At 61.6% G+C, this 24,430-nt stretch overlaps 1 protein-coding gene across 3 annotated transcripts in view; it reads left to right on the top strand.

Annotated features, from left to right (window-relative positions):
• The window catches only part of TAFA5 (TAFA chemokine like family member 5), a 209,781-nt gene that overhangs the window by 144,735 nt on the left and 40,616 nt on the right, over positions 1 to 24,430 (top strand). For all 3 annotated transcript variants that reach the window (XM_057555873.1, XM_057555875.1, XM_057555874.1), the window contains exon 3: positions 19,565 to 19,692. In XM_057555873.1, the coding sequence (XP_057411856.1) occupies positions 19,565 to 19,692 (128 nt within the window). The remainder of the gene's footprint in view (positions 1 to 19,564; positions 19,693 to 24,430) is intronic.

Genomic DNA, 24,430 nt, shown 5'->3' with positions numbered 1-24,430 from the left:
AGGGCGTGCTTTGCACACTGCGCTCGGTCGGCTTTATGGACGGAAGGGCGTGCTTTGCGCACTGCGCTCGGTCGGCTTTATGGACGGGAGGGCGTGCTTTGCACACTGCGCTAGGTTGGCTTTATGGACGGAAGGGCGTGCTTTGCACACTGCGCTCGGTCGGCATCCGTGTTGGAGCTGATCCATGTTAATGCAGTTAAGACACTTCATCCCGGGCCTCAATCATGGTCTGCCTGAGCAGGCGCCTGGCCCAGGGGGCGGGAGGACCTGGAGCACGGGGAAGCGGGGCTGCAGGGGGCAGGGACCTCGATGCCGCCCTCCCCAGGACCCTGGTCCATCCCAGACCTGACCCTCCCAGCAGAGCTTCCCTAGAAGCCCAGCTGGGGGCCTGACCAAGTGCCTGATGTTGGAAAACTCCTCCCACCCATCATGGGGGGCTTCGTGGGGTGCATGTTCTCGATGAGACTCGTGCACAGACTGTGGGGAGCAGAGCCGGGACGCCAGGGTTCCCGTGTCACCTGCCAGCGACAGGCCTCCAGAGCTGGACCCTGCATCTTTGCCTGCCGTGCATCCCCTGACCTCGCTCCACCCCAGCTCCCGGATCAGGGACAGGCTGGGGGTCTCCTGTCAGCTGGCTTCCCTGCAGAGCCCCCCATGCAGCAGAGAAAGGCTGCAGGAGGAGGGCCTCCACACCGCTCCTCCCCATGCCCGCTGGGCAGTGGCCCTGAGCCCAAGGGGAGTTTGGCTCAGTGAAGGCCTCTGCCCCATTCAGAGCAGGCCCGGCTTTGCAGAGTTTCATGGGGTCACCTCCACACCCAGCATCAGGGCCGCGTTTGGGCCTCAGCTGTGAGACGGCCACCCAGCCGCAAAGCTGGAAGACTTTCTGGTGTTTTAAGGAGAAGTTTGCTGATGACCAAGCCTGCGATAAAATTTTGTTTTACCCCTATAAAGATCAAATGGGTTTTTCCCCATTTTGCTGGCCCGGGATCCCCCATGCCTTGCAGAAGCTGCTGTGTAGCTGGGGAGGGCAGGCGGCTTCTGGGCTGGGCCTGGAAAGGGCCTCTTGGCTTCCCTGAGGTCCTCTGGTCGGGCCACTTCCTCCTTGCAGGATCCTGGGAAGTTCATTCTAGTTACATGCGCAGAAAAAGGAGGAAATGGGTTTGGGGAACTTTGTCCCAAGCCAGTGGACCCCACAGCTGGGGCATCTCCAAGTGACGCCATCGGGGGGTTGGGGGCGGATTAACCCAGAGCCTTCGGAAGCCCAAGAAGAGTGTAGGGACGATGGGCCCGGCCCTGCGGAGGGAATCTGGCCCCTTCTCTCTGACGCTGTTGGGAGCACGGAGCCGGGCCGTCCTCCCCGGGCTCTGAGCCGGTGTCCTGGGAGCCCTGGCCCTGCAGCCCGAGGCCCGACACCTGCCCTCCTCCACCCGCACCACCTGCCCTCGGCACAGGCTCGAGGACGTGCAGGTGCCCTGGTCCGCAGATGTCCCTGGAGGGACAGACCAGTGCCCGGTGGGCTTTCCTCCACGTTCCTGGGGCACTGGGGGCAGGAAAGGCATCGCCCACCTGATGTGGTGGGAAGATTGCCCCCTCCTTGAGTCCTGTCTAAACCCAGAAACTTCCCAAACATCCTGCTGACCCTCCTGGCGGCGGTGACCCCAGGCATGGCAGGCTGACCCCATGCCCGCCCTGCGACCACAGCTCGCTCTTGCCCACGACCGGGAGCTGGCTCTGCCTCTGCGCACCGAAGGCGGCTGCCAGACGGGGCGGCGATGGGGCGGGGCGGCGATGGGGCCGCGGAAGCCGGACGCATTCTTAGAAGCTTGGCAGCGAGATCCAGGCCAGGCTCATAAACTCGACTCACAGGACCACAGCAGCCAGGCTCGATGAGCAGGCCCTGTCCATGCCTGGTGATAGAAGGAACTGGAAAGTTCTGAAAGAGCAGGGAGCCTGGAGCGGCACCCCTCCCGCACCCCGGCCTCAGCTCCGGGAGGAGGGAGGGACCTGCCGTGTCCTGCGTGTTAGGGGTCGGGGTGCGGGTGACAGGAGATGATTCAGGGGCTCCGGGGGCGAGGAGGGTGGGCAGCGTCCTGGGGGAGGGGCTGGGTGGCAGAGGTACCTCTGGGGGCTCGCTGGGGACATTGGAGGACAGACTGGAGTGGCTGGATCCCATCCCTGCTGCCTCTTCCCTGTGGTCACCACCCCCCCCAGGAGCACCCAAAGCCAGCCTCTTCACTGCCGTGCATTCTTCTCCAGGGCTGGTTGCGTGACGGTCCCGGAGCCGAGTGCTGGGGCCCTCCAGGCATGTCCGCTCCCACCCGGGGTGTGCGTGGACCCCACACGGGGAAGGGCACTGGACCCGGGTGCCAACTGCACAAGCTGGAGTGACTAGAGGGGCCCTCGTTCCAGCCTTGCTTTACTGGTGTGGACGCTGCGGCCGGGACCGTGTGTGCCGGTCATCACTGGGGCTGAGGGACGAACCCGAGCTCCAGGCTTTGTCTTTCCACCCCAGGCTGCTGACCTGGAGGGCGTCGGGGGGGTTCTCTGAGCCGGTGTCATCTTTGGAAGGAGGAGATGCTGCAGCGCCAGCCCCCAGGGCCGTGGAGCAAGAGATGCTTAGACAGAGTGTGTGTGCCCCCCGCCCCCGGCCTGGGAGGCCTCGGTCACCCCCGACGGCTTTCGTCACCAGTGGCGCCTGGGGCGGCACCCAGGGCAGGGCCCCCGGCCAGGGCTCCGAGGCTCGCAGGAAGCTCCCCTCATCCCCGTGGAGGGACAGCCGGCGCTCAGCCGGAAGGCACTTCTCAGCGTCCTCGCCGCCCACGGCGGTGTCAGCAAACCCGTATTAAGACACATCTGTCCGACTTCTCTGCTGTGTCCTGGACAGAAAGCAGTGGCCAGTACAATCCGGCCGCACTGGATGCAGCCACTCCCCAGCCTCCAGCGGGAAGGCTGACGGACTGAGGGACCTCACTGTCCTGCTGCCAGCCCGGGCCTGGCTCCTCGCGTCACACCCTCCTCGGCACCGAACAGGGGCCGGCACAGACTGTCCTCACGAGGTGGTCCCGTGCTGGCCTCGGGAGCGCGGTTCTGGAGACGGGCATGCCAGGGCTCACGGGGGCGGCGAGGGTGACTAGGACCACTTGCGCGTGATGGGGATGCTGGTCCGTGTAGCAGCGCCGCTGCCGATACCGAGGGGCTGCGCCCAGAGCCCCCGTCTCTCTGCTGCTGCCCTGCAACCCTGTCTGATGGCACGGAACCCGCACCTCCCGCAGGGCCTGGTCCTGCCCGGCTCCCAGGTGTGTGTATGGCGGGTGACCCAGGGCTAAGGCTCCTCCTGCTACCCCACCGCGGGGATCCGCCCGCTGGGTGTTTGCTGAACTGCCCGGGTCGGGTGGCAGAGGTGCTGGGCGCCAGGCTGGGCCTCCTCCGGACGCACCAAGCAGGGCAGACGGGGCAGCGGCTTGCGATGGCCCAGACCCCGGTCTCCTCCTGTCCCCTTCCCTCCCACTCCCCAGCGATGCCTGCCCACCCTCTGAGCTGCGAGGGTTTAGGGGGCACAGAGCCTTGGTTGGGAAGGACCCTCATGAGGAAACTGAAAGACGACGTCGGGGCAGGGGCTTCTCATGCTTGGCAGCTGGCAGCCCGAGCCCAGCCGGGGGCGCAGGGCTGCCTGTCTCTATCTGTCCCTCCCTCCCTCCCCCCTCTAGTGGATATTTCCAGAACCTTCTATGCGCAAGATGCTGTGCCGGGTATACAGCAGGGGACAGAGCAGGCCAGGCCCCACTCTCACGGAGCTGACCTTTTGTGGGGCTCAGACTCCCCAAATCCATGCTCAAATTCATGTGTCACTGGCCTCGTGAAGGGTCAGGGCGCCCGAGGGAGACCCTGGGGCCTGTGGTCAGTGGAAGGGGCAGGAGAGACCTCCATCAGGGGGGAGGTCTGGGTCAGGCCTGAGAGGCGTGGAGAAGGCCGTTGGGACAGTGGACCCCCTGCAGCGGGGGCGAGGGTGGGGGAAGGGCTGCAGGCAGGCGGCCAGTGGGCATGGGCAGGGTGGTCTTGGTCCACAGTCAGAAAGGGTCTCCGGCATGGCCCACGGGATGGAATCCTGTGCTCAGTGACAAGATGCTGGAGATAGATGTCACGACACGGAAACAACACTCAAGGTTGAATTAAAAAGAAAAGAAGCAACAGGACAAAAAACCACGTGTAGGTTTTCGTAGCTCGATGTCATGGGGCAGATGGAAAGAGCAGAAGATGCCCCTCAAGGGTCAGAGGTTGGCTCCGAACGCCTGGCTCCAACCTTAGCTCTCCGCGGTCCCCACAAGGCCTTGGGCTGACTCCCTGGGACCTTGGCTCCACCTTGTAAGCGGGGAGGACGGCTCTGTCCCCAGGAGTCACGGGGGACGCAGGAAGCCCAGACAGAGCCCTCTGGCCAGCTCCCAGCCCCGAGCCGGCCTTGCCTCTGTAGCCGGTTTGGTGCTGCCTTTGCCCCAGAGGGAGTCTTGGTCCAGCCGGGCCGTGGGTGGGACTTCATTTTGAAAGCTATAGGCCCACAGGCTCCATTCCCCAGACCCCAACCCTGGCTCTAGCCTGTGCTTTTAGTGGAGGCAGAGCTATAAATAACTCCCAATTTGCAGCTCTGTGGACACCAGGCCGGGGAGCCATTCATCCTGCTGCCCAGGTGGCCACCAGCTGTTGCTGGATTCTTGGAGCAGAAAAAGGGAGAGATTCAGAGAGTGGGCTTAGCTTCCAGCCCACCGCAGCCTGGAGCCTCCCTCCTGTGGCCCTGGGCACTTCCTCCCCTTCAAGCCGTGGGTGCCCTGAGGCGGCAAGGGTGCCCCCTGCACTGATTGGGGCCGGGCAGCCCCCTGGCGGTGAAGGAAAGCAGCCCCGAGAACAGGGAGCACAGGGCCCGAGGGGTACAGGTAAGCCGAGGGCTGGTGGCTTTCCCAAACTGCTGGGAGACCCCCAGATTTATCCTGCATCCAGCAGCAGCCCCACGAGCATGAGGCGTGGGGACCCCCAGGCACCGGGACTGCATCAGACCCACCTCCCGAGTAGGAAGGGCTGGGGATCCCTGGGCGGGGCACCAAGCCCATTTCAGCGTGCCACCCCCAGTGCTTCCAGAAGACTCCAGCCTGTGAACTGAGGGTCTTAGATTCCTGTATCTCCAGTGGGCGTTTCACTCCCCAGGGCCCTTTCTTTCTGATTCAGCAGCTTTACTCGGGTGGTTGGCAGGTCCTTGCCATTACCCTGGCCCAACATCCAGCCTTTGGGGATTTCAGCAAGAAGATCAGTGATGCCGGGCAGGGCCCTGTGCTTGTACCGAACCTGAGCTCAGAGTTATGGGGAGACTTGGGGATGCAGATCAAGGCAGTAACCAAGGAAATCGGATCCGAATGTCCAGACCCAGTTTGCCGCATTTTGGAGCCTCTCAGAACATGAGGGGCTCAAACCATTAAGCAAATAAACAGACCATCAGGAAAGACTTCCTTCCCGTTACTTTAAATCAAGCTTCGTAAATCTTAGAGGCGAAAAGCTTCCGTTAGAGACACCTTTCCCAGATTGTAAGATAAAACACGCGTGCAAAACTATTTGATTGGTTGGAAGCAGTCTATCCTTCTTGCAAACACGATAGGTTCTGGTGTGGTGTCCAAACACAGCCTCTCCCTGGTACTTGATCAAACACCCGCGCCCCTCGTTTCCCAGGCTCCATGCTGAGTTCACATGACCTTGGATTCTGGGCAATCTGCCCACAGTTCAGTCCACTTCCCAGGGGCCAGGGGGCCTTGTGCTAGTCAGTCCTGAGTGTGGGACATGGAACGTGGGATGTGGCCTGCCCCGTGACCTGTACCCTGTTTTCTGTGCCCCAGGGAGGGCGTCTGTGGTGGGTTGGATTCAACAGAGGGATGCGTTGAAGTTCTAATCCGTGTGCCTGTGAATGTGGCCGTAGGTGGAAATGTAATCAGATATAATCAGGTTAAGATGAGGTCATCAAGGTGGGCTCTGATCCATTGACTGGGGTCCTCATACCACGTGAAGACAGAGGCACCTGGGGAGCAGGCCATGTGATGAGGGAGGTGGAGACTGGAGTGATGCGTCCACCTTCATCCCCGGGAGGCACCAGCCTCCTCCTGGGCCAGCATCTCCCTATCGATGCCTTTCCACAGGCCTCACAACCTCCCTTCCTGCAGGGGCAAGGGGTTGGGGTCTCTGAGGCCGTCAGGGCCACCTGGCAGGTGCCCGTGTCAGGGAGGAGAGAGCAGAGCTGCTGGAGGATGGGGAGGTTGGTCTGGAGAACACCCTCCAAGAGCCGCTGGCACCTCTAGTTCCATGGGTGGAAACTCGATGGTTCCCCACTTACAATGGCGACCCCAAGCCCCCACCTCCGCCCGTCTGCCCCACTGTTTACTTCTCGAGAGGTGGTCACAGGTTGCTTCTTTACAGTTCCTCGCTGGGCCAGTCAGGAAGAGCCTGGGCAGAGGCCTTGGAGCCCATGGGCTGTCCCTGGCTTCTTCCATCACTGCCGGCTGACCTTACCCGTGGACGCAGGAGAGGCTCAGAGGAGGGGAGAGGTGGGAAGCCCAGAATGCCTCGTGTTGACTACGCATTGGCCATGCATGTCTCAGGAGTCAGAGGGAGGCAGGGTGGGGTCAACACAGCCACCGATGCCACCCCTTCCCTCTCTCCTCCTTCTGAAGTTTGCTCTGGGGGGAAGGAGGACAGAGGGGTCCCTGAGCAGTGCATTCCTTGGCCCTTCCCAGTACGCGTGACACTGTGTGATGCTACCAGGCTTCTCTGACCACTGGGGGAAGGAAGTCAAGTTCAGGGTTTCACGTGCTCTGAACGCAAAGGTTTGAGTGGATGGATGGATGAGTGTGTGAATGGATGGATTAGTGGGTGGATGGATGGATGTGTGGATGGATGGATGGATGGATGGGTGTGTGGATGAATGGGTGGGTGGATGGATGGATGGATGGATGGATGGGTGTGTGGATAGATGCATGGATGAGTCGATGAGTGGATGGATGGATGAGTGGGCGGATGGATGAGTGGATGGGGGGATGGATGGATGAGTGGATGGGGGGATGGATGGATGGATGAGCGGATGGATGGATGAATGGGTGGATGGATGGATGGATGAGTCGATGAGTGGATGGATGAATGAGTGTGTGGATGGATGGATGAGTGGATGGGGGGATGGATGGGTGGATGGATGGATGGATGGGTGTGTGGATGGATGGATGGATGAGTCGATGAGTGGATGGATGGATGAGTGGGCAGATGGATGGATGGACGGATGAGTGGGTGGATGGATGGATGGATGAGTCGATGAGTGGATGGATGGATGGATGAGTCCATGAGTGGATGGATGGATGAGTGGATGGGGGGATGGATGGGTGGATGGACGGATGGATAGGTGTGTGGATGGATGGATGGATGAGTCGATGAGTGGATGGATGGATGAGTGGGCGGATGGATGGATGAGTGGATGGGGGGATGGGGGGATGGATGGATGGACGGATGAGTGGGTGGATGGATGGATGAGTGGGCGGATGGATGGATGGGTGGATGGGGGGATGGATGGATGGGTGTGTGGATGGATGGATGAGTGGATGGGTGGATGGATGTATGGATGGATGAGTGGGTGGATGGATGGATGGGTGGATGGATGGATGGGTGTGTGGATGGATGGATGGATGAGTCGATGAGTGGATGGATGGATGAGTGGGCAGATGGATGGATGAGTGGATAGGGGGATGGATGAGTGGATGGGAGGATGGATGGATGGACGGATGAGTGGGTGGACGGATGGATAGGTGGGTGGATGGATAGTTGGATGGATGGGTAGATAGATGAATGGAGGGGTGGATGACTGGATGGATGGACAGTTGAACAGAAGGAGAAATGAGTGGACAGAGGATGGTTTTCTAAATATTTCATGGGCCTCACAGTGAAACTTTCTGTGAGAGCTGATAGGTCTGAGTCCTAGTGGGGGCCTGGATTCCCTGAAAGCAGCCAGTGTTCTCAGCCTCAGTGCCCCTCTGTCATGTCCAGCATCTCCCCCATGCAGGCAAGACCACACCCCTGGACCATGACCCTCATCACTTCCTGGGAGACTGACCCACAACACAGCCCCCACCCCCATGGGCGCCCAGCTGCCACAAGTAGCCTCCCTAAATGAAAGTGTGTCCCAGCTCTCTACGAAGGGATGTGCAGGGTCTCCACACAGTGAGGCTGTGGCGCTCCCCTGCTGCCCCCAGGAGCCCTGCAGCCTCCTGGGACCAGGGAGATGCTTTCCTGCCTCAGGTTAAAATGAAAAGCCGGTTGCATCTCCTGTCTGCCCTCTCAAGGGGCTTCTGTCAATTCATGGGAATTTGCCCAAGAAAAATGATTGGAGTGTTTTTCTTTTCCCCTCTACTTACATTTCTTAATCCTAGTGAAATAATGAGACAGGTAGCTCATGACAACTGTGGTTTTTCTCTCTCAATCCAATATGATTACCCAAATCTGGAGTGTTTTCCACGGGCACAGGACGCTAACTTATCGTACAGGGACACTTCTCCACTCTCGAGCTCTGGTGGGGACAGGTCCCAGGCAGCTAATGAATCACACTAATCAGAGAGCCGTCTCAAAAATTAATCCATTCTACTGTAACTATTTAAAGAAAAAATAATTATCGAGACTGTTCTCGCTAAATTATGCTGTCTAGAAGTGGTTGAAAGAAAATTTTGTCTAATTTTAAAATGTAATCTGGGTTTTGCAGATTTTTCTTTTCTGAGTGGTTAAAGGATTCAGCATGAATGACCAGGAGGAGAATGTGCCTTTTCTTCCCGAACTGTCGGGTCTTGGGTGTGACGTGTGCCAGCCTGGTGTGGCCCACGGCCTTGGCCTCCATCACAGACCCCACCCGGGAGCGTGCATGGCCTTGGGGCCACTGGAGCCCAGGCTTCTCCAGGGAAAGTGGGTCTACCTGCCTGCCCCTTGGTCCTGAGAACAGGCCCACATCCTTGAGCTGGGCGTGCCCCATGGCTTGGGGTGAGTGCAGCCTGAGTGAGTGACCCTGGCCCTCTTTGCCCGGGAGGTAGAGGTTGACAGGCCCCTTGAGCTCAGGGGTCCCAGCGGCGGAGCTGTGCCCACTCCCATCCCACTCGCATCCCTGATGGGTTAATCCCGGTGCCAAGGGCGGACGGGGGCCTCCCGTGCTTGGCCCCGAAGTGTTCAGAACATCTGAGAAGACTCCAGAAAACTGACAGCTGCCTTGCCTACGAAGGAGGAAGGTGTGACTCAGAGGTTTTGCAGTTTGGGCTGGCTCACCGATGTCTGTCCATCCCAAGTGACCAAGGATACCAGAGCAGTTCAGGGAGCCCGGAGCCAGAGCCCTGGGGTGGCCCCCCTCAAAGAGGAGGCCTCGGGCTCCCCGGCCAGGCTGGGCACAGAGGCCACCCCTGGACCACAGAGTCAGGCCCCGGCTGGCTCGGGGGCGGAGCAGGGGTGCGGGGGGCTGCCACTCGGAGCCCGTCCCTAGTCTGCTGGCTGGGACCTTCCTTCCTGCTCTGGCCTGGTGAGGATGGAATGGGATGGGGTCCTCGGGACCCTGTACTGATGCAGCTCTTCCTGTTGGCATTTTGGCCTTACCATCCTGCCCGTCCTGAGTGAGGGTGGGGGTGGGGGAGGGGGGATGACCAAACCAGTGAGGGGGGACAGGTACGTGACCCGCACACAGTGCTGAGTGTCAGGCCCCGTGACCCTGGGAACAGCGGGGGCCGTGGTAGCGATGACAAGCCACCCACCCCAGCCCAGGAGCAGAAGCCGGGCAGGGTCAGAGAGGGTTCCGGAAAGCCGGGATAGGGAGGGCTCTTCGTCCCTGGCACCCTTCTCCTGGCCCGACGCTCACCTGTGTATCCAGGACCACCTGCTCCATCCCCCCAGCATCCTTGTGGACCCCGTTCCGTGCACTACCCGTGCGCTGCAGCACAGCGAGCTTTTAAACCATCTCCTGGACCAGTGCTGTCCAGTAAGGACGTAGGGTCAGTGGCCACATGTGGCTGCCCAGGACGCTCTGTTAGTCCTGCGTCTCCTCACACCTTTTCCAACTGAACCCACTAAACCTCCCCAACAGGGTCCACAGACGATGGACCCTATGTCCTTCCATCCTGGGGCTGAAGTCCACCTGTCACCAAGTGGGCCTCAGAGCTGGGAGCTGGAGCAGGTGTGTGCACAGGGCCAGCCCTGCATGGGGGCTTCTCTGCACAGAGGCCCCTCCCTCCCTCCCTCACCTCTACCCAGGCAGCTCCTTACCGTGACTTCAGGGTCTCAGGTTCCTTCAGGCTGTGTGTTCCTTCTCCCCACGGCCCTGTGCCCGTCCGAGGCCGCTGTGAGAATCCACACCACGCTCTCAGCTGGGACGTCTGGGGCCCCCAGAACACAGGTGGGTAGCCGGGAGCTGCTGTGATTCAAGGCCCCGCTGACATCACGGACCCCCCTTCCTGGCTGTCAGCTGTAATCAGCATGGCAAAGACCCGAAGCATATTTGGGGACCATTGGAGGCAGTTCTATGTACCCAGTTCCTACAAGAGGAATCGGCACAGCCTGGCACGGGGGAAGGTTGAGGGAATGAAGCCAACCCTATAAACTGATGAATGTCAACACAGCCCACCCTGAAATCGCAGGTAGGGCAGACACGTGCGTGCAGCGTACTCTAATTATCGGGAACCAAGCAAAATGTGTGAGCATGTAGAAGCTCCTAATACATGCGTGTATAGACGTACACCTGTGTATATGTTAGAAAGCCTTGTGGGGGGTGGCAGGGGGCTGTAGGCGGAGCACAGCCCCAGGCGGGTCAGAATGGGAAGCAGCTCCCTGTCCTCGGGTTGCTGACCGCAGACCCAGCCGGTCCCAGGCCAGAGCAGCCCAGAGCTGGCAGCCAGGCCTCTGGAGCCAGCCTGGAGGCCCCTCGGGGCTGGGATGCTGCTGGGTGGTCTTGTGGGTCCAGCACGGTGGGAGCCCCAGGACCCCGTCCATCCCCTACCCCCCAGATGCTTCTGGGGACAGAGAGGGGCTGGGACAAGCCACCACCCAGGCCTCCTGGAGTCTCCCGTGACCCCTGCCGAGACCGCCCCTCCTCCAGAGTCCTGTGACCCCGGCCTGGGGCGTCTTGGGGACGGAGCAGCTTCTCCAGGGAGGACGGGAAATGCCATTTCTACCTGCAGCTCTCAGAACACAGGCTCGCTGGCCTAACGTGCACAGAATAAATGTCTGTGGGAGAGTTATTCAGGCCCAAGGCCATCGGAAAGCTGCCCTCTGATCCTCCTCCTACTGATGGTCACAGAGTCGCCTGCAGGACGGGACTCGGTGCCAGCTCCCCCGGGGACAGATGACCGAGGACACATGATTGGCCGTGGTCAGGGTCTGATCCACTTGGCGGTCAGCCTGGCGGGATGCGTCCAGGGCCGTGGAGATGCTCAGACCCTCTGACCCCGTAATTCCTCTCCCGGAAATATGTCCTGAGAAGATAATTCAAAAGAAGAGGAAAGGCGTGTTGATAGCAGAGCTAAGCTGGAAAGTGCAAACAGCAGAGATGCCCGTCTCGGGACAGCGTGGTGGACCACAGGAAGGGGCCTGAGTTGGTCCCGTGCAGCTGGGGTTGTAGCTGTGGAGCAGCGTGGAGGGCCTAGCGGACCCGGAGATGGAGACGGACGGGACAGGCGGCAGCTACACAAGGGCCCTTTAACAGAGTCTGGGGGGTGGGGCTGCCCCAGGGGAGGGTCACCTCCCTGTCCCCTCAGTGGCCCTGGCACTGGTCCTCGGTGGGGCTGTGCTGTCTGGGGCTTGCTGGCCTCCAGAGCTCAGGATGCTGGCGCGGAAGGCCTCTGCCCCACACCAACTGCAGGGCCAGCCACCCGCCTGCAGCAGAGCAGCCTGGTGCTGGGGGACATGCGCATGTCACGCCACAGCTTCCCTTGCGCTGTCCTAGCCCATAATGATGCTGAGAGAATGAACAGTGGTGGGGCGGGGGCTTTCCCTCAGCCGCGGCCGTTCTGACTGGCTCTTACATCAGCTCTGTCCTTGCATCAGCCCCCTACCCTGCCCCGACACAGCGGCCTTCATCCCATCCACAGGTGAGAAAGCTGAGGCACAGAGAGGGCAGGCGCCTGACCTGAGGGCCCAGCTGTGAACAACCCTGGGACTCGGACCCCAAGGGGTCGAGCTCCGAACGCCCCCCTGGCCGCCTCTCCCTCCCTGGTCGAGTCTTGGTTTCTCCTGCTGGCCGGGCCCTGCCTGCTCATCCTCTTGCTGCCTCTGGGAGCCCGTTCCTGCGCACGGCCGCATGGAATCAGGGAGCATGGGGGACCCTGGTCAGGCTGACCAGGCTCAAGCCCTCGCATCGTCGCCTCCCGGCAGCTGTGTGAATGTGGAAATCTCCTAACCTCTCTGAGCTTCCTTGTCCCCATGTGTGATGTGAAGATCGGGCTAATTGATTCCTCATAAGTAATAACCAATAGTCAGTGTATCGATGAAGGAGCATGTGACTCCCTGTGAGAACTAGCAAGCCAGTCCCCATGGTCAGCAGCTGCCTGCGCGGCCCAGCAGCTTGCTTCAGAGCCCCCAGGAGCCACCTGGCCTGGCCCAGCAGCTTGCTTCAGAGCCCCCAGGAGCCACCTGGCCTGCTCCGTCCCGCCAGGTGTGCTCACCTGGTGTGTTTGGGCATTGACGTTTCAAATGGGAGTTTGTAAAATGCAGAAGCTGCCCTGGGTGTGTAAGGGCAAAATGGATTTCTCCCGGAATCGTGGGGGTGTCCCAGCAGATGCTCTGGTTGTTTGCGTTTTCCCAAGCCCAAGGCCACCGATCCCCTGGTGGGGTCAGGGGGAGACCAGAGCCCGCCAGGGAGGCCCAGGTGTGCCGGGTCATCTCCACACAGCTGCCGGCCCTACCCAGGCCGGGCGGGGCCTCCCGTGGGCTCACCTGTCCTTCCACCATCGCTGTGCCCTCCTCCAGAGCGCTACTCCTCTGATTCCTCCCATCCCCGGGGCCAGGCTGCCAGGGAGGGACGGCCTGAGAGTGGCTCTTGCTGGGAAGGTCCTCTAAGGATAGCTCGGGGGCTACTCAGGGTGCCCTCTGACCTCCCAGCCCCATGGGCCTTCCTGCCCCTGCTGGTAACTGCTCCCAGGAGGGGCCTCAACATGCCATCCTGAGAAGCACAGAGATGAGAACCCAGGGCCCTCCTGGGGTCCTCGAAACGTTTCCTGCAGCAGTAGCCTCTGGATTACATCCTCAGGGCCTGTGTCAGCTCTTCATGCGGTAGATTCTTCCAGAACCCTTGATACATCCCAGATATATTTGACTCCCGTGTGTGTGTGTGTAATTAATATCTATATGCTTCCTCATGGGTGTGGATGTGACCTCACCCCTCTGTCACCAGCAAGATCCGGGGGACTTTGGGGACAGATACTTCTGGGTTAGATGCTGCCGGAGACAGCGGCCTCCCCGTCTCAGACGGACAAGGTCCATTTATGACCGTATCTGAGAATGTGGCCAGAGATTTCTGGAATCCCACTGGTTTTGTTCTGGATGATTCATTTTTCCAAGCTGTTGAGTAAAGTAAGCAGATTCATGTGTTAATGGAAATGAAGAAACAGTTTATTCCGAAGGGAACCATGCAGTTTACGAGCAGCAAAGGGTGCGGGCGTTGAGCGGAGCGGTATGGCCTCCGCGATCCCCGTGCATCTGTCCAGACTCAAGCGAGCAGCGTGCTGGTCGCCGCAGTTGCTGTCTGAGAAGGCGTGCTGTCCACCAGACCCCGGGTGGCTTCAAGGTCGTCCTGGTTGTCCAATCCTTAGGTTTGGGGGTGGCGAGGGCATCTCGTTGGGGTGCGTTTCTTAGCTTCCACATCTTTGGAGCTTGTTTGTGCTGGTAAACAAAGGGGGGGGGGTCCCAGCATCATGTGCATCACGGTGGGGAGAGGGGTGTTGCTGGCGGCAGGGTTCCCACATACGTGCAGCTCAGTCACTAGAACAGAATTTCAGACGTCACACAGGGACACACACACCCACACACAAACACTTGTGCGTGCACGTGCACACACAACATACAGGTGTGTGCACACACGCACACATATACACAAACACACACACGGGGTCAACAGCTGGGCACACAGGCTCTTGGCCATAGGAGGCTCCCGTGGCTGGTGAGCTGATTGAACTGGGGTCCACTCAGACCCTCTGTACCTCCTCGGGACGCTGACCAGGAAGGTTGAAAGGAATCAAATAGGGGCGCTTAGCCCGGTCGAGGAGAGCACTGGGGAGAAGCCACAGCGCTAAGTGTCCCCTGTGAACAGGGCGAGTCTGGACTCTGAGGCCCTCCAGCTCTGCCTTCAGTCCTGGCCCTTCCCGCGTTTTTCCTGCCTCACGTGGGTCGTCTTTTTCCCGAGATGGAAAATTCCAGAGCATTGGCCCTGGAGGGTGGACCCTGCAGCTCCAGGGCTAAGCCAGCCAGAGGCCCTCACGGGGCCTGGTGAGGGCAAGGGCTCAGGAAATGTGAGCAGATAAGAAAAAAAGCTTTGTCTCATGGACCTTCCGAAGAAAGATGCTGCTGGTCTCTGCTGTTTGAGACCAACTCTGAATGTTTTGCAGGCGCCTGAGAAATTGCACATGTAAAGCACCATTGGCTTTTTGGGGTGTAAATGAGCTCAACCAAAGGCCCCTCTCTCCGCTGGCTGTCAGATCTGAGTGAATTTAGCCCCGAATCCCTCTGATCCCAAGTGGCAGATCTTCAGAGCGGGGACCACAGGGGCCGGGCTTCTTCTGTCTCTTAAGGAGGAAGGAGCTGGTCCCCCAGGCAGGGCCCCAAGGCAGATGAGCTATGTCCCCGTTAGGACCCCTGGGGAGCGCACCTGTCCTGAGGGTCCTCCCTCGGGTTCTTCGTGGGCTGCAGCACCCAGGACTTGGGAAAAGCCGTCCTGTCCCTTGAATGCACATCACTCCGTCTCCTCTTGGCTGTGTCCCCGCAGCCCCCTCTGTGGCCCTTGTCACCCTGCAGCTGCCAGGATATGTCTTCGACTCCAGGCACAGTTTGCCCCACAGTTTTGGCAAATTAGCCCTTCAGCCGATTGACCCAGACCCACCTGAACCAGTCCGGTCGTGTCCAGGACCTGTACCCCATCCGGGCCCCCAGCTTCTCAGCCCCCTGGACGCCCTGGGCCCTGCCCTGCTCCCCTCCCAGACGCCAGGCCCCTCCCTGCCTGAGAGGTTGGCCCGGCGCTCTCTGTGTCCTGAGAGGCCTTCTGTTCTGTCCTTCACGAGCAGCTGGGCTGCAGGGGCGGCTTCCTTCTGGGGAGGCGGCAGCTGGGAATGAGCCTCTCCGGGCCTGGAGTCACCCGGGTGTCCTCGCAGAGGGGGATTCGGAGAGAAGGGACCCAGCCTCTGCATCCCAAGGCCCCAGCACTGGCCGCTGGAGAGACAGGTGACCCTGCAGGCCGACGTCCACACATACACATGGTGGATGTGTGTGCACGTGGGCGTGTGTACGTGCGAGGTGGAGGGAGAGGCGTGTGGGCCGGGCCAGGTCCCGGGGCTTCTGCTTCCTCTCAAAGGCTCGAGCTGGCAGAGCTGGTCCACGCTGGGCCCCGAGGCCTGGGACAGGCACCGGGCATGCGGCCATCGGGAGATCCACGCCCCTGGCCTGCACGGGCCGAGGGCCCCGTGGTTGTGACACAGATGCAGGCTGGACCGCTCCCTCAGCACCCCTAGCCCTGGGCGACGCCCTCCCCCACTGGGAGCTGCCATGACGCTGGGGCCAGAGGAGAGGAGGTGGTGACGTGTGGGCACGAAAGGCCCCTTTGTCCCTGGGACGTGGTGGCCCAGCCCTGCGCCTCCGTCCGCCCCCAGCAGGAAGTGGGCCGGGGCTGGGTGAGCCGAGCTCCCGCGGCCAACAAAAGGCGCTGTGTGGTCAGCCTGGCTGGCCAGTGCCCTCCGCAGGGCCGGCACCCGCCCGCCCAGGCCACCACGCCAGGTGGGGACAGGGCGGTGGCCAGGCAGCAGGTATGCCCGTTTGTTTTGCAGACACACCCGCATGCCTGCCGTGTGCCAGGCCAGCCCGTGAAGTGGCCCCACAAGTATGGCAGTGAGTGTGCCTGTGAGCGAGTGCGCATATCTGTGTGTGTGTCCGTGGTGTGCACGTGTGTGCTGTTCCACACGTGTAGGTGTGGTGTGCATGCCTTTGTGGGTGTTTACGTGTGTGCATGTGCCTGCACGTGGGCATTTGCGTGACCTCTGCCTTCCTGTGCATGTGCACATGTGCACACGTGTGTACGTGTGTGTGAACGTGTGTGGCCAGGCTCTGTGGCTGCAGCGTGGGCAGGACCTACGCCCCTCCCCCTAGTGAAGGCACTCGGGACCCTGCCCCTCCAGCTTTCCTCCCTCTTCCTGACTGACCCTCAAACGTTGTCCCATGATGTTTGTGGGGCTTCCCCCAGGAGAATGGGGCCTGCATGTCCCCCTCCGCCGTCGCCCCGCCTCTTAGAACTGCGTGTGGGACAGAGCAGAGGGGATGAAGGCTTGGTGACACCCCATGTGCTTCGGGGACGGGGCACGGGGCCTGTGTCCTCGACCGAGGGCCTGGAGCCGAGCTGAGCTGCGGCCTGGGGGGAGGAGCCTCAGGGGACCAGCGGGCGCCCCAGCCCCTTGGATGCTTGGAGGCGGGCTCGGTCTCTGCCAGCGTCCGTCTACCGTCTCCAGCCCCACGGTCAGCGGCCAAGAGTGGCTTCTGTCCTCCCCTGACCATGAAGGATGTGTGTTTTACACATGGACTGGCCGAGCCCTGGGCCAGGTACTCCACCTGCAGCTTCTCCTCTGTGCCCTTGGTCACCAAGCTCCCCGGGGCGGACGGAGCCCACGGGAAGCACCGCTGGCTCGAGGTCCCCTGCTGGTACAGCAGCGCAGGATTGAGCCCGTCCCTCCTCTGTCGTCTGGTCCTGCAGACTAGCCAGGGGGGCGTGGGTCTCAGAACCAGGCCTCTGACGTTGCCCGTGCTGCCCTGCCCCGCTGGTCTGGGCCAGCGGCCTTCTGGATGGCTCCAGTCTCTCTGTGTGGGGCCTCGCCTCGGCCTCCCTGCCGCCAGAGCTGCATTTCCCTCTTGCAGCGGAGGGCAGGTCTGTCACCTGAGAAGGCCCCGTTCTTGCTCTTGGCTCCGCTCCCTGGGCACAGCTGGGGTCTGGGTGCCCCGCCTCCGTGGTGACAGGCACAGTACGCTGACAGCATTTCCCTGGGTGTGGCCCAGGAGACAGACAGGAGCACAGATCCAGATTCTTTTTTAGCCACTCTTGAGCCCCCTCCCATGCCATCTGTCCTGGTTGATCCCAGAGAAACCCTCCCTTCTTTCTTTAATTCATCACGACCGTCTCTAAGCCATGCACATAGGGTTTCCGGGGATTGGCGGGGTGTGTATTTCAATCCTGTTGCTTCCTCCTGGGTTTACAGTTTGCATTTGTCGATGTGCGACGAGCTTTTTGTGTTGTCATTTACTGTCACCAAAGTGGTGCACCAGGGACGGCGGGGCTGCTGCGGGGACGAGGAGCGGATGAGGAAGAGGCCCGAGGGGGTGTGCTGGGGATGCAGCCGCCTGTGGCCCGCGGGTCCTGGGAGCGCCGCGTGGAGCACAGGTGCGGCTGGAGCCGGGCCTGCCGTGGCCTAGAGACGTTTCTGGGCGGCGAGACGGCCCGTCCCCCACGCCTGCCCTGAGAGCAGAGCCGCATCTCCTCTTCCGTGGGAACCGCACTGACGCTCAGCTGGGGTGTTTTTCCACTCTGACTTCAGTTGGATGCGGGGCATTTCCATGCTGTGAGGTCTCCCGGGCCGTCTTAGCTCAGGCTGTGGTCACAAAGCACCATAGGCTGTAGGTCTTAAACAGCAGAAATTCATTTTCTCGAAGTCCAGAGGCGAGGCGGGTGCGATGCAGGTGCAGCTGACTCGCCCCTGGTGGGGACCCCCTCCTGGCCCACAGACGGCCGCCTGCACTGTGTCCCACGTGGGAGAGGCTGAGCTCTCTGAGGTCAGTTCCTATAAGGGCACCAATGCTGTGGGGTGAGGCCCCACCCTTATGACCTCATTTAACCTCAGGTACTTCTGTAAAGGCCCTGTTTCCAAGTCCAGCCACTCTGGGGTCAGGACTTCATCCTACGACTGCAGGGGGCGGGGGTCACAGTTCCGTCCGTAGCTCGGCCTAGAAAGGAGCCGGCCTCAGGATGACCAGCTGGCTGTGGGTAGAGAGATGCGTGGTGTGGGTCCAGGTGAGCAGCACACTACCCACAGGGCCCTCTGCTATGCCCTTGGCAGGCACCACCAATCGATCCCAGGACACTCCCCGCTGTGCTCAGGCAGCTCCTGCTTGTTTGTCAGAATTGGCATCAAGAGGTCGCCTGGGATGCCATCCTTGTCTGTTTTCCAGACCACCTCCCCGTCCACCCATTGTTAAGACTCACCGAGTCACCCTCCCCTGCAGGGGCCCCAAGGCCCAGGCCCCCATGGGGTGAGGCCCCTCCCAGGTCCCCTGTCGCCTTTGTAGGGACAGTCAACTGCCTGCAGGGCTGGTGGCGTGATGGGCGGCCCCCCTGCAAAGTGGAAATGCTGGGATCCTTGAAAAGTTATTAAGAGTTTCAAGATGCAGGAAGAGCAGGGAGGGGCCATGGGGGCCGCTGCAGCCACCAAAGCAGTCGAATCTGCCTTAAAAAGGACGCACATCACTCTGTCCTAATTCAAAACGACCCGTAGTTCCCAGGTTCCTTGAACAGTTCCATGCATACAGTCGGTGTTCTCTCCATCACAAAGTCCCTCCTTCCACGCCCTCCGTCACTGATGGGTTCCCAGGCCCTCCCGCCACTGCCACAGGAAGGTGGTGGGTTTCCCAGGAAGAGAGAGACGCAGCCCCCTTCTGCCTGGAAGCAGGGTTTGGAGTCATCAGTGCTTAGCGGCCACAGGGTCTACTTTCCCCACCCCACCTGACAATGACAAGGACTCGAGTCCTGATGTCACCAGCCCTGGGACGTCCTCGGGGGGGTCCCCTTTGTGGATGAGGCCCCGGGAGGGCCGTGGCCTCCGTACGATCTGCCAGGAGTCCCCACCCTCCCCCTGCCCACCTCCCTCCCAGCACCCACCCAGGCCCCAGGATTCCGGCCTGCAGACGGGCAGTCCCCACTGCATCTGAGGGGGGTCCTGACCGGGAGACCTCCCCCCCACCCCCCGCCCGCCGCTGTCTTTCCTGGCTCTCACGTGGATTCCAGACAAAGGAGAGAAGTACATTGTTGCCTCCGGGAAGGGAGGTCCTTGAAACTGTCCCCAACGCCCTCAGTCACTGCTTACTGAGTGGCCAATGGCAGAGCTGGTGGTGGGCAGTGAGCGACTGACTGCGAGGCCAGGGAGGGGGCAGCAGTCTGGCCAGGCCACCCTGATTGACACCAGGCGCTGCCCACTGGACCGTCCCATCCCTGAATTCCGGTGCCGGGAAGCGGGCTGCGTAGGAACCGCTCATGCCCCAGGCCAGCGCTGACAGCTCTCTCTTCTCTCCGCAGCACGAATTATCAGAACAAAGCAGTGGTGTGACATGCTCCCTTGTCTGGAGGGGGAAGGCTGTGACTTGTTGATCAACCGGTCAGGCTGGACGTGCACGCAGCCCGGCGGGCGGATAAAGACCACCACGGTACGTACGCGGCCCCCTGGCTGTACTGGGGGTGCGGGAGCCTTAGGCACCAGAGCACACTGGGGCGGGGGTACACCCCACACTGGCGATGACAGGACAGACGGACAGGCTGCCAGGCCCTCCTCCTCCAGAACCTCCCTGCTCTGCAGCCGGATCAGTCTGTCCCCGGGCTGCTCAGACCCATCACACGGTCACTGAGGGCCCAGCGGCCCGAGAGGCTGGACAGAACCCCCTCCAGGCCGGTCAGCCCACACGAGATTGCTGGTGAAGTTGTCCTGTTTCTGGGTGATGTACTCCCAGCTCCAGGCTGGAGGGAAGGTTAGAACCCACAGAAGGGCTTCAGAACGAAGGGCCTTTAAAAAAAAGGATTGGGGAGGGGCCGTGGGCCTCATCCAGGCCATCCCCTACCCCCCAGGCAGGCATGGTGGCTGTTTGGAGCAGAGACCCCGAGAGCCCCTGAGGGTTCCTCTGTCCCTCCTGGATCCCACCGAGGGGGACAGTTGTGGACTCTGGGCTCCCCAGGCTGGTCTCCCGCAGGCTGGGAGGCAGAGGGTGGCAAAGTGGCTCTGGGGCTGTTTTCTCTGAGATTCCTTTCCCAAAGGAAAACTCATTAAGCGCAGGCTGGGATGGTGTGGGCCAGGGGAGCGGGGCTGCCCGGCCGGGGCCAGGGGGCGGCTCTGGTGCTCCGTAGGCTGGGCCTGCACAGTGTTGGACTCAACCAGCCAATTATCACCCCTCATCCGGGCTCTTCCTCGCGAGGCTGACGTAGACAGTGGAGGACTGGGGTGGGCTATGGCTCCTGGCCAAAATTCCCGCCTCGATGCTGGGGGACGTTATGTCAGGGAGGTCTGGGGTCTCGTGGAAGGATCTGGAAATTCTCCCCTGGCATCCACGGCAGAGAGGCGGGGGCCACGGCCCCTCAGGAATTAGTCTGGAGGAAAACCCACCCCTTCCTGCCCTTGCAGCCTCCGCTGCAGAAGTCAGATGGGCTGTTTCAGCAACGTCCTTAAGAGGCCAATTAGGTGTAGCTGCTCCCAGATGAGACACGGATGCCCTGGTCCCATCGCCGGCAGGGAGGTCGGGTGGGGACAAGCCAGGCCTCTGGGGGCACATTCTGGGGACGGGGCTGTCAAGCGGAGACGCGGGCCCCCGGCTGCACCCAGGCAGCCCCTCGGATGTCTCGGAGGCCTCTTGTGTTGGCGGGAGTTCAGGCAGGGGGGCCGTGGCTGCAGCCTCCCCTCGCAGGCCTGGGGGCCCGTCCCGCGCGGGGCCGCCCACGAGGAGCGCTGGGCTGGGCTGCAGCCAAGGCCCCCAGGTCTCCAGTCGTTGAAGCCGCAGCTGTGCGCTTGTCTGAGTGTCGGCCATGCTTGTTCATCCACGTGCAGCACGGAAGCGAGGGACCTGTCCTCACACCTGGCAGGTGAGCAGTTGTGCCAGCTCATTACCTGCCTCCTGCCTCCTGCCTCCCTGCTCCCGGAGCGGAAGGGCCTCTGAGGTGGGGCCGCTGCCTCCCCGACCGTCTAGGAAGCAGCTGACCTCTCCAGGTTTCCCGAAAGGTGGAGACTGGGGGACAAGCAGACCCCTGGACCCCCGGGGCCACCGTCCCCAGATCCGTGGGGCCCGGGGTCAGCGTGTGGATGACCAGGGGGCCTGGGCCAGCCCTGGTGCGGGAGGCGCTGCGTCGGGGGTCTTTTGAATGAACACCCACAGGAGGTGAGGCTTGGAGGGGAATCCGGGCCACCCACCCTCTGTGGCGGGCCTGGCTGTGCATGGCTGCGGGGTCAGGCCTGCCCTCCAGGCCGCGGGGCCCAGGCAGCACCCCTCAGTCTCCTCACGGTGAGTCAGGGCGTCTCCTCCCGTCAAGCCCCCGAGCCCTTCCCGGCTCCCGGCGCCTTGCGCCCCCGCCCCTCGGAGGTTCTGGGGGGCCTCTACGTGCAAAGGGTGCACCTTCGGCAGCCCTAGCGCCCTCTCCCTGCAAGCACAGCCTCAGGTCCTTAAGTTGCTCTAAGACCTTTGCTGAGAAGGTGCAGACAGTGGTTCCCTTCGGCCTCACAGGTCTCGGAGCTCAGAACCATCACCTCGGGTTTCCAGCCGTGAAAACTGCAGTTGGGGCGGCTGAGGGAGGCCACGGCCGGGGGTCAGTGGGCCGTGGAGGTGGGGCTTGAATCTGCCGGGTCTGCCCAACTCAGACGCGGCCTTGGCGCTGCAGAAGGCCCACGCGTCTTCCGGGTGAGAAGACAGTCTCTGATGCGCGCATCCTGAGATCAGCCCGCCCTGGAGAGCGCCTGGTTCTGGAACAGGTGCGTCAGGAGAAGCCCACGGTCCAGGCAGGAAGGCCCCGCCACACCTGGGGCAGGTCAGGGAGGGGTGCACCCGCTCAGAGCCCCTTCACTCCCCCAGCGGGAGGCGATCACACTCGGAGACACGGCCGAGCGGCCGGACGTGTTCGGTGACAGTGACCTCCTGCCTGTGTGCTGGCCCGCAGGGTCACATCCTCAGCGGGGAAGTGGGCCCCGGGTGCTTGGGTTGGCAGATCCCGCTGAGATGACCCTAGGGGACCAGCGAGCTCTGTCATCGTCCCAAGTGTCTGCAGAGGTGACCCTGGCCTGCGGAGACCTATTTTCAAAGCTTTCTTATAAGCTTACTTGAGCTCTTGACCCAAACACCTTATAATTGGAGCACGTAATCCCCTTCCACGATTGCATCTCGGGCCTCTTACAGATGGCAGATTGGCACTGTGGGCTTTCACATTTTGGCATAAATTGGTTTTCCATGAGGGGGGCTGTAAGACACCTCAGGATTGCTTGGCCACGTGACTGCTAATTCATCCCAGATGCCAGGGTCTCAGCCAAGCGCCCCTGCAGCCAGGGCCACGTCCGGAAGTGGCTGTCACCCCGCCCCTGCCTGGTCACGCCCCACCCCCTTCTCTGCGTGGACCGCAGCTGCTCCCTCCTCTGTGTCCCCAGCAAACCATGAGCTGCCTGAGGGCAGGCGCAGGCCGTGTGGTCCCGCCAGCCCCGTTCCCTCATTCGGGGCTCCCGTACATCCATGTGATAAATTGATTAACTGATAAGCAGAACCCCGACCCCAGGCACATGCTGACGTTTGCATTTCCTAGATCACCTCTTTTCAAAGTGCAGGTCGTCACTCCATTAGTGGGTCGTGAAATTAATTTAGTGGCTCATGATCGGCATTTCAAAGAAGGAGGAAGAAACAGAATAAAAACATTCGGGTGCATCTGTGTCTTGAGGGTGAAAGCCGCCTCGTGAGGCGCACACAGGCTCACAAGGTGAGGTCACGCGGGTACCAGGACAGGTCGCAGTGAAGAGCTGGGCACCCGGCATCCCGGAGGTACTCGGGGCAGTGGGGGGGGGGGGGGGACCTGGCGTCTGTGGTTCCCGCGATCCCTGTTCCAAGGGCTGCCTGTGACGTTGGTCTGCGCCGGGCAAATTGAGCAGGTGGACACCACGGGGCCTCCCCAAGGTCGCATCCAGTGTCCCCTCCTTGGCCCCCTCGCGGCCCCTTAGAGCAGGGCTGACTGGCCAGGCAGAAGGGGAAGGAAAAGGCCAGGCCCCAGGTAGGCGTGAGGCCCCCGCCAGTGGAGCGCCGTCCTGCCCACCCTCGGCTTCTGTCCAGACGTGAGCAGCTGGGGCGGCGCCCGGGCTTTAGCGGCACTCGGGACGGTCGGACACATGCTCCACTGCCACGTGCGGTGCTTCTGTGTTAAAGATGCTCCACAGTGGCTGCTATAAAGCACACCTCCTAGACCAGAACAGACCAGCTGGTTGAATCCGTCTCTCAAATGAACAATTAAGTCCCACGTTTTAATTCTGTGCTGCGTGGACACACTGCTGTGGGGGGCGAGGGGTATTCTGGGGGGTGTCTGTACAATCTACTCCAGGACCTTGGATGTCATGGAAATTCATGACAACAAAAGCGCTTTCCCAGGAGCTGCCTCTGATCACCTTTGCCCCTGGAAGTCCAAATTCTGCCCAGGCCCAGGTGTCCTGGACCTGGGAGTGTGCAGCAGCGGTGTGGACGGGCACCCGGGGGGCTCCCTTAGGCCCCGGAGGGACGGAGGAGTGCCCAGCTCTGCCCGAAGCCTGGAGGCCTGCGGCTCTCACCCCTGCCTCCCTCATCGTGTCGTGAACTGGCCGTGCTGGGGCCGGGAAGCCCGGCACTTAGGCCGGCGTGCGCTGCGCACACTCACCCACGTGGCATCCAGGCTCAGGCGGCTCTTGCTGTCGCTCATCCGTGCCGAGCGTCCGTCCTCCACGTGGCTGGTCCAGGATTGAAGAGCCAGCCCGGTATGGGGCAGGGGGTGGGGAGGATGCAGTGCCCCTTCTGGTTGTCCGTCCTCATCCAGGCTGCCCCCACAGACCCAGCGCCGCCCCACCCAGGAAGCTTGGAGCTTCAGGAGGGAGCAGTCCTAGGTCCGACCTGGAGGCCTCTGCGTTCCCGGATTCAAAATGTACTACCCGAGGGCCTCGCGTGTGTCCAGTGTGAGCCCCTCCCACCGAGATTCCTGAGAAAGACTGGCCGGGGCCTTCTGTCCAAGGAGTTCGCCCAGCACGTCGCCTATGCTTCAGCCAGGGTCCTTGTACCAGGTACCCACCCAGGGCTGGACACGCAGAAGGAGGAGACTCGGGGGGCCCCGAGCACTGGACCCCTCACGCTGGGGCTCAGGTTCTCGAAGGGCAGTCAGGGGGCACTTCGCAGGTGCTTGTACCAGGCCCCC

The sequence above is a fragment of the Balaenoptera acutorostrata genome, chromosome 11, assembly GCF_949987535.1.
Source record: "Balaenoptera acutorostrata chromosome 11, mBalAcu1.1, whole genome shotgun sequence".
Classification (NCBI taxonomy): domain Eukaryota; kingdom Metazoa; phylum Chordata; class Mammalia; order Artiodactyla; family Balaenopteridae; genus Balaenoptera; species Balaenoptera acutorostrata.
Note: the sequence above shows the minus strand (reverse complement) of the source record. Positions and strands in the feature narration are given on the sequence as shown.